Source organism: Oncorhynchus nerka, linkage group LG6 (assembly GCF_034236695.1).
Source record: "Oncorhynchus nerka isolate Pitt River linkage group LG6, Oner_Uvic_2.0, whole genome shotgun sequence".
In the NCBI taxonomy this organism is placed as follows: domain Eukaryota; kingdom Metazoa; phylum Chordata; class Actinopteri; order Salmoniformes; family Salmonidae; genus Oncorhynchus; species Oncorhynchus nerka.
The window spans coordinates 90,859,056-90,869,501 of NC_088401.1; the positions used below are offsets into that span (position 1 = coordinate 90,859,056).

General features: G+C 47.2%; 1 protein-coding gene across 2 annotated transcripts in view; it reads left to right on the plus strand.

The window, feature by feature from the left end:
• The window catches only part of neurl1b (neuralized E3 ubiquitin protein ligase 1B), a 58,308-nt gene that overhangs the window by 30,682 nt on the left and 17,180 nt on the right, over nt 1-10,446 (plus strand). The window contains exon 2 of one of the 2 annotated variants that reach the window (XM_065020003.1): nt 2,032-2,303. In XM_065020003.1, the coding sequence (XP_064876075.1) occupies nt 2,032-2,303 (272 nt within the window). The remainder of the gene's footprint in view (nt 1-2,031; nt 2,304-10,446) is intronic. The other variant, XM_065020004.1, reaches the window with a different exon arrangement.

Sequence of the window (10,446 nt, forward strand, 5' to 3'; positions counted from 1 at the left end):
GGTTACAGGCTGTATATGAGTTACAGGCTGTATATGGGTTACAGGCTGTATATGAGTTACAGGCTGTATATGGGTTACAGGCTGTATATGAGTTACAGGCTGTATATGAGTTACAGGCTGTATATGGGTTACAGGCTGTATATGGGTTACAGGCTGTATATGGGTTACAGGCTGTATACTATATATGGGTTACAGGCTGTATATGGGTTACAGGCTGTATATGAGTTACAGGCTGTATATGGGTTACAGGCTGTATACTGTATATGAGTTACAGGCTGTATATTGTATATGGGTTACAGGCTGTATACTGTATATGGGTTACAGGCTGTATATTGTATATGGGTTACAGGCTCTATATTGTATATGGGTTACAGGCTGTATACTGTATATGGGTTACAGGCTGTACATGGGTTACAGACTGTATATGGGTTAGAGGTTGTATATGGGTTACAGACTGTATATGGGTTAGAGGTTGTATATGGGTTACAGGCTGTACATGGGTTACAGGCTGTATATGGGTTAGAGGTTGTATATGGGTTACAGGCTGTATACTGTATATGAGTTACAGGCTTTATATTGTATATGGGTTACAGGCTGTATACTGTATATGGGTTACAGGCTGTATACTTTATATGGATTACAGGCCGTATACTGTATATGGGTTACAGGCTGTATATGAGTTACAGGCTGTATAATGTATATTGGTTACAGGCTGTATAATGTATATTGGTTACAGGCTGTATACTGTATATTGGTTACAGGCTGTATATGAGTTACAGGCTGTATAATGTATATGGGTTACAGGCTGTATATGGGTTACAGGCTGTATATGGGTTACAGGTTGTATATGGGTTACAGGCTGTATACTGTATATGGGTTACAGGCTGTATATGGGTTACAGGCTGTATATGGGTTACAGGTTGTATATGGGTTACAGGCTGTATACTGTATATGGGTTACAGGCTGTATACTGTATATGGGTTATAGGCTGTATATGGGTTACAGGCTGTATATGGGTTACAGGCTGTATACTGTATATGGGTTACAGGCTGTATATGGGTTACAGGCTGTATATGGGTTACAGGTTGTATATGGGTTACAGGCTGTATACTGTATATGGGTTATAGGCTGTATACTGTATATGGGTTACAGGCTGTATATGGGTTACAGGCAGTATATTGTATATGGGTTACAGGCTGTATACTGTATATGGGTTACAGGCTGTATACTGTATATGAGTTACAGGCTGTATATGGGTTACAGGCTGTATATGGGTTACAGGCTGTATATGAGTTACAGGCTGTATATGGGTTACAGGCTGTATACTGTATATGGGTTACAGGCTGTATACTGTATATGAGTTACAGGCTGTATATGGGTTACAGGCTGTATATGAGTTACAGGCTGTATACTGTATATGGGTTACAGGCTGTATATGGGTTACAGGCTGTATATTGGTTACAGGCTGTATATGAGTTACAGGCTGTATAATGTATATTGGTTACAGGCTGTATACTGTATATGGGTTACAGGCTGTATATGGGTTACAGGCTGTATATGAGTTACAGGCTGTATACTGTATATGGGTTACAGGCTGTATAATGTAAATGGGTTACAGGCTTTATATTGTATATGAGTTACAGGCTGTATAATGTAAATGGGTTACAGGCTGTATATGAGTTACAGGCTGTATATGGGTTACAGGCTTTATATTGTATATGAGTTACAGGCTGTATAATGTATATGGGTTACAGGCTGTATATGAGTTACAGGCTGTATATGGGTTACAGGCTTTATATTGTATATGAGTTACAGGCTGTATAATGTAAATGGGTTACAGGCTGTATATGAGTTACAGGCTGTATATGGGTTACAGGCTGTATAATGTAAATGGGTTACAGGCTTTATATTGTATATGAGTTACAGGCTGTATAATGTAAATGGGTTATGGGCTGGTCGACTCAAAGATCATCCGGTAACCATTAACCCATCCTTCTCCTCTCTTCTTATTCTGTTATTGCCTCCTCCCAGAAGATGTGACTCTACAGCCCGACCCTGTGGTGAGCAGGCAGTTCTTCACTCTGCACGGTGGCAGCGGTGGGGGAGGAGGTGGCAGGGGTTCGGTGGTAGAGAGGCGGACGTCGGCCCCCCCAGTGATCCTCAGTCTGGAGTCGCCCAGGTTCCACCCTCAGGCCAAGGGGAAGAACATCAGGCTGGACGGTCAGCTGAGACGAGCTACCAGGAAGAACAGCTTCTGCAACGGAATCACCTTCAGCCAACGACCTGTTAATCTCTATCAGAAGGTAAGACCCTGACCCTGACATACCCTGACCCTGACATACCCTGACCCTGACATACCCTGACCCTAACATACCCTGACCCTGATATACCCTGACCCTGACATACCCTGACCCTAACATACCCTGACCCCGACATACCCTGACCCTAACATACCCTGACCCTGACCCTGACATACCCTGACCCTAACATACCCTGACCCTGATATACCCTGACCCTGACATACCCTGACCCTAACATACCCTGACCCTAACATACCCTGACCCTGATATACCCTGACCCTAACATACCCTGACCCTAACATACCCTGACCCTGACATACCCTGACCCTGATATACCCTGACCCTAACATACCCTGACCCTGATATACCCTGACCCTAACATACCCTGACCCTAACATACCCTGACCCTAACATACCTTGACCCTGATATACCCTGACCCTAACATACCCTGACCCTAACATACCCTGACCCTGACATACCCTGACCCTGATATACCCTGACCCTAACATACCCTGACCCTGATATACCCTGACCCTAACATACCCTGACACTAACATACCCTGACCCTGACATACCCTGACCCTAACATACCCTGACCCTGACATACCCTGACCCTGACATACCCTGACCCTAACATACCCTGACCCTGATATACCCTGACCCTGACATACCCTGACCCTGATATACCCTGACTCTAACATACCCTGACCCTAACATACCCTGACCCTAACATACCCTGACCCTGATATACCCTGACTCTAACATACCCTGACCCTAACATACCCTGACCCTAACATACCCTGACTCTAACATACCCTGACCCTGATATACCCTGACCCTAACATACCCTGACCCTGATATACCCTGACCCTGACATACCCTGACCCTAACATACCCTGACCCTGATATACCCTGACCCTAACATACCCTGACCCTGATATACCCTGACCCTAACATACCCTGACCCTAACATACCCTGACCCTGATATACCCTGACGCTAACATACCCTGACCCTAACATACTCTGACCCTGATATTCCCTGACCCTGACATACCCTGACCCTGATATACCCTGACCCTGATATACCCTGACCCTAACATACCCTGACCCTGATATACCCTGACCCTAACATACCCTGACCCTGACATACCCTGACCCTGATATACCCTGACCCTAACATACCCTGACCCTAACATACCCTGACCCTGATATACCCTGACCCTAACATATACCCATACCCTGACCCTAACATACCCTGACCCTGATATACCCTGACCCTGATATACCCTGACCCTAACATACCCTGACCCTGATATACCCTGACCCTGACCCTGACCTAACATACCCTGACCCTGATATACCCTGACCCTAACATACCCTGACCCCCTGATATACCCTGACCCTGACATACCCTGACCCTGACATACCCTGACCCTAACATACCCTGACCCTGATATACCCTGACCCTGACCCTAACATACCCTGACCCTGATATACCTAACATACCCTGACCCTAACAACATACCCTGACCCTGACATACCCTGACCCTAACATACCCTGACACTAACATACCCTGACCCTGATATACCCTGACCCTAACATACCCTGACCCTAACATACCCTGACCCTGATATACCCTGACCCTAACATACCCTGACCCTGATATACCCTGACCCTGATATACCCTGACCCTGACATACCCTGACCCTGATATACCCTGACCCTAACATACCCTGACCCTGATATACCCTGACCCTAACATACCCTGACCCTAACATACCCTGACCCTGATATACCCTGACCCTAACATACCCTGACCCTGATATACTCTGACCCTAACATACCCTAACACACCCTAACTCGGGCCAGGGTTAGGCAACTATATTAAGCCATGGGAGTGGATGGTCGGGCGGGTGGACGGAACATAATTCTAATGATTTATTTTATTTTAAAATAACAATATTTTCATACATTGAAAGTAAAAAATCACATCTCTTTATGTTATTTGTGGGAATTTCCTAAATTATACTCATTTGGGGACCCCCCAAAAAATACAGTCGCCGATCCCTGCCCCAACGCTAACATCTAGCCAAAGACCTGTTAGACTATGAAAAGGAAAGACCTCTCTCTGTCTCTCCCCAACTCTAACCCTGATATCTGTCTCTCCCCAACTCTAACCCTGATATCTGTCTCTCCCCAACTCTAACCCTGATATCTGTCTCTCCCCAACTCTAACCCTGATATCTGTCTCTCCCCAACTCTAACCCTGATATCTGTCTCTCCCCAACTCTAACCCTGATATCTTCTTATGGCCAGTTGGGACGGTAGCGTCCCACCTGGCCAACATCCGGTGAAATTGCAGAGCGCGAAATTCAAAAATACCAAATTCAAATATTTAACATTCTTGAAAATATAAGTGTTATACATCAAAATAAAGCTTCACTTCTTGTTAATCCAGCCGCTGTGTCAGATTTCAAAAAGGCTTTACGGTGAAAGCAGACCATGCGATTATCTGAGGACAGCGCCCCGCATACAAACACATGAAAATCATATTTCAACCAGGCAGGTGCGACACAAAAGTCAAAAATAGCGATATAATTAATGCCTTACCTTTGATGATCTTCTTCTGTTGGCACTCCAAAATGTCCCAGAAACATCACAAATGGTCATTTTGTTCGATGATGTCCTTCTTTATTTATATGGCGCGTTTGATTAATGGGAACTGCAACCTGGTTCCTAATAATAAGGATGCCCCATAGAAACCTATTGGAAAATCTTATGACCTCAATTTGTTTTCCCCTGAATGGTTTGTCCTGGGGGTTTCGCCTGCCATATCAGTTCTGTAATACTAACAGACATTATTTAGAAAAGTTTTGAGTGTTTTCTATCCAAATCTACCAATTATATGAATATCCTAGCTTCTGGGCCTGAGTAACAGGCAGTTTACTTTGGGCACGCTTTTCATCCAGAGGTGAAAATACTGCCCCCTATCCAAGAGAGGATATACCATAACCCTGATATACCCTAACCCTAACCCTAGTCCTGATATACCATAACCCTGATATACCCTAACCCTAGTCCTGATATACCCTAACCCTGATAAACCCTAACCCTGATATACCATAACCCTGATATACATTACATTACATTTAAGTCATTTAGCAGACGCTCTAATCCAGAGCGACTTACAAATTGGTGCATTCACCTTATGACATCCAGTGGAGCAGCCACTTTACAATAGTGCATCTAAATCTTTTAAGGGGGGTTGAGAAGGATTACTTTATCCTATCCTAGGTATTCCTTAAAGAGGTGGGGTTTCAGGTGTCTCCGGAAGGTGGTGATTGACTCTGCTGTCCTGGCGTCGTGAGGGAGTTTGTTCCACCATTGGGGGGCCAGAGCAGCGAACAGTTTTGACTGGGCTGAGCGGGAACTGTACTTCCTCAGTGGTAGGGAGGCGAGCAGGCCAGAGGTGGATGAACGCAGTGCCCTTGTTTGGGTGTAGGGCCTGATCAGAGCCTGGAGGTACTGAGGTGCCGTTCCCCTCACAGCTCCGTAGGCAAGCACCATGGTCTTGTAGCGGATGCGAGCTTCAACTGGAAGCCAGTGGAGAGAGCGGAGGAGCGGGGTGACGTGAGAGAACTTGGGAAGGTTGAACACCAGACGGGCTGCGGCGTTCTGGATGAGTTGTAGGGGTTTAATGGCACAGGCAGGGAGCCCAGCCAACAGCGAGTTGCAGTAATCCAGACGGGAGATGACAAGTGCCTGGATTAGGACCTGCGCCGCTTCCTGTGTGAGGCAGGGTCGTACTCTGCGGATGTTGTAGAGCATGAACCTACAGGAACGGGCCACCGCCTTGATGTTAGTTGAGAACGACAGGGTGTTGTCCAGGATCACGCCAAGGTTCTTAGCGCTCTGGGAGGAGGACACAGTGGAGTTGTCAACCGTGATGGCGAGATCATGGAACGGGCAGTCCTTCCCCGGGAGGAAGAGCAGCTCCATCTTGCCGAGGTTCAGCTTGAGGTGGTGATCCGTCATCCACACTGATATGTCTGCCAGACATGCAGAGATGCGATTCGCCACCTGGTCATCAGAAGGGGGAAAGGAGAAGATTAATTGTGTGTCGTCTGCATAGCAATGATAGGAGAGACCATGTGAGGTTATGACAGAGCCAAGTGACTTGGTGTATAGCGAGAATAGGAGAGGGCCTAGAACAGAGCCCTGGGGGACACCAGTGGTGAGAGCACGTGGTGAGGAGACGGATTCTCGCCACGCCACCTGGTAGGAGCGACCTGTCAGGTAGGACGCAATCCAAGCTTGGGCCGCGCCGGAGATGCCCAACTCGGAGAGGGTGGAGAGGAGGATCTGATGGTTCACAGCCGATAGGTCTAGAAGGATGAGAGCAGAGGAGAGAGAGTTAGCTTTAGCAGTGCGGAGCCCCTCCGTGATACAGAGAAGAGCAGTCTCAGTTGAATGACTAGTCTTGAAACCTGACTGATTTGGATCAAGAAGGTCAGTCTGAGAGAGATAGCGGGAGAGCTGGCCAAGGACGGCACGTTCAAGGGTTTTGGAGAGAAAAGAAACAAGGGATACTGGTCTGTAGTTGTTGACATCGGAGGGATCGAGTGTAGGTTTTTTCAGAAGGGGTGCAACTCTCGCTCTCTTGAAGACGGAAGGGACGTAGCCAGCGGTCAGGGATGAGTTGATGAGCGAGGTGAGGTAAGGGAGAAGGTCTCCGGAAATGGTCTGGAGAAGAGAGGAGGGGATAGGGTCAAGCGGGCAGGTTGTTGGGCGGCCGGCCGTCACAAGACGCGAGATTTCATCTGGAGAGAGAGGGGAGAAAGAGGTCAGAGCACAGGGTAGGGCAGTGTGAGCAGAACCAGCGGTGTCGTTTGACTTAGCAAACGAGGATCGGATGTCGTCGACCTTCTTTTCAAAATGGTTGACGAAGTCATCTGCAGAGAGGGGGGAGGGGGGGAGGGGGATTCAGGAGGGAGGAGAAGGTGGCAAAGAGCTTCCTAGGGTTAGAGGCAGATGCTTGGAATTTAGAGTGGTAGAAAGTGGCTTTAGCAGCAGCGACAGAGGAGGAAAATGTAGAGAGGAGGGAGTGAAAGGATGCCAGGTCCGCAGGCGAGGCGAATTTTGTCTCCATTTCCGCTCGGCTGCCCGGATATATCCTAACCCTGATATACCCTAACCCTGATATACCATAACCCTGATATCTGGCATCTCTGTCTGGAGACATCTATGTCATCTCTATCTGGAGACATCTCTGTCATCTCTGTCATCTCTGTCTGGAGACATCTCTGTCATCTCTGTCATCTCTGTCTGGAGACATCTCTGTCATCTCTGTCTGGAGACATCTATGTCATCTATATCATCTCTGTCTGGAGACATCTCTGTCATCTCTGTCTGGAGACATCTCTGTCATCTCTGTCTGGAGACAACTCTGTCATCTCTGTCTGGAGACATCTCTGTCATCTATATCATCTCTGTCTGGAGACATCTCTGTCATCTCTATCTGGAGACATCTCTGTCATCTCTGTCATCTCTGTCTGGAGACATCTCTGTTATCTCTGTCTGGAGACATCTCTGTCATCTCTGTCTGGAGACATCTCTGTCTGGAGACATCTCTGTCATCTCTGTCTGGAGACATCTCTGTCATCTCTGTCTGGAGACATCTCTGTCATCTATATCATATCTGTCTGGAGACATCTCTGTCATCTCTATCTGGAGACATCTCTGTCTGGAGACATCTCTGTCGTCTCTGTCTGGAGACATCTCTGTCATCTCTGTCTGGAGACATCTCTGTCATCTCTGTCATCTCTGTCTGGAGACATCTCTGTCATCTATATCATCTCTGTCTGGAGACATCTCTGTCATCTCTATCTGGAGACATCTCTGTCATCTATGTCATCTCTGTCTGGAGACATCTCTGTCTGGAGACATCTCTGTCATCTCTGTCTGGAGACATCTCTGTCATCTCTATCACCTCTGTCTGGAGACATCTCTGTCATCGCTGCCTGGGGAAATCTCTGTCATCTCTATCATCTCTGTCTGGAGACATCTCTGTCATCTCTGTCTGGAGACATCTCTGTCATCTCTGTCTGGCGACATCTCTGTCATCTCTATCATCTCTGTCTTTCTCCTTCATGTCACTGTTAATTTTGATCTCTCTCTCTGGGTCCGTAATGGGTCTGTGACCAAACGACCACCCCTCATCACTGTCAAACGCTCCCTAAAACACTTCTGCGAGCAGGCCTTTCTAATCGACCTGGCCCGGGTATCCTGGAATGACATTGACCTCATCCCATCAGTAGAGGATGCCTGGTTATTCTTTAAAAGTGCCCTCCTCACCATCTTAAATAAGCATGCCCCATTCAAAAAAAAATGGAACTGTGAACAGATATAGCCCTTGGCTCACTCCAGACCTCTGCCCTTGACCAGCACAAAAACATCCTGTGGCGTTCTGAATTAGCATCGAATAGCCCCCGTGATATGCAACTTGTCAGGGAAGTTAGGAACAAATATACACAGGCAGTTGTGTAAGGCTAGCTTTATCAAACAGAAATTTGCATCCTATATTACAAAGTCAACAAAAGTTCTGGGACACTGTAAAGTCCATGGAGAATAAGAGCACCTCCTCCCAGCTGCCCACTGCTCTGAGGCTAGGAAACACTGTTACCACCGATAAATCCACTATAATTGAGAATTTCAATAAGCATTTCTCTACGGCTGGCCATGCTTTCCACCTGGCTACCCCTACCCCCGGCACCCTCCAAAGCAACCCGCCAAAGCCCCCACCATTTCTCCTTCACCCAGATCCAGATAGCTGATGTTCGGAAAGAGCTGCAAAATCTGGACCCATGAAAATCAGCCGGGCTAGACAATCTGGACCCTCTCTTTCTAAAATTATCTGCTGAAATTGTTGCAACCCATATTACTAGCCTGTTCAACCTCTCTTTCGTATCGTCTGAGATTCCCAAAGATGGGAAAGCTGCCGCGGTCGTCCCCCTCTTCAAAGGGGGAGACACTCTAGACCCAAACTGCTACAGACCTATATCTATCCTACCCTGTCTTTCTAAGGTCTTCGAAAGCCAAGTTAATTAACAAACAGATTACCGACCATTTCGAATCCCAGCGTACCTTCTCCGCTATGCAATCTGGTTTCAGAGCTGGTCATGGGTGCACCTCAGCCAAGCTCAAGGTTCTAAACGACATCATAACCGCCATCGATAAGAGACATTACTGTGCAGCTGTATTCATCGACCTGGCCAAACCTTTCAATTCTGTCAATCACCACATTCTTATTGGCAGACTCGACAGCTTTGGTTTTTCAAATGATTGCCTCGCCTGGTTCACCAACTACTTCTCTGATAGAGTTCAGTGTGTCAAATCGGAGGGCCTGTTGTCCGGACCTCTGGCGGTCTCTATGGGGGTGCCACAGGGTTCAATTCTCGGGCCGACTCTCTTCTCTGTATACATCAATGATGTCGCTCTTGCTGCGGGTGATTCTCTGATCCACCTCTACGCAGACGATACCATTCTGTATACTTCTGGCCCCTCTTTGGACACTGTGTTAACAACCCTCCAGACGAGCTTCAATGCCATACAACTCTCCTTCCGTAGCCTCCAACTGCTCTTAAATGCAAGTAAAACTAAATGCATGCTATTCAATCGATCACTGCCTGCACCTGCCCGCCTGTCCAACATCACTACTCTGGACGGCTCTGACTTAGAATTACGTGGTTAACTACAAGGAGGTGTCTGGCTAGACTGTAAACTCACCTTCCAGACTCACAGTAAGCATCTCCAATCCAAAATTAAATCTAGAATCATCTTCCTATACCGCAACAAAGCACCCTTCACTCATGCTGCCAAACATACCCTCGTAAAACTGACCATCCTACCGATCCTCGACTTCGGCGATGTCATCTATAAAATAGCCTCCAACACTCTACTCAGCAAATTGGATGCAGTCTATCACAGTGCTATCCGTTTTGTCAACAAAGCCCCATATACTACCCACCACTGCGACCTGTACGCTCTCGTTGGCTGGCCCTCGCTTCATACTCGTCACCAAACCCACTGGCTACAGGTTATCTACAAGTCTCTGCTAGGTAAAGCCCCATACTACCCACCACTG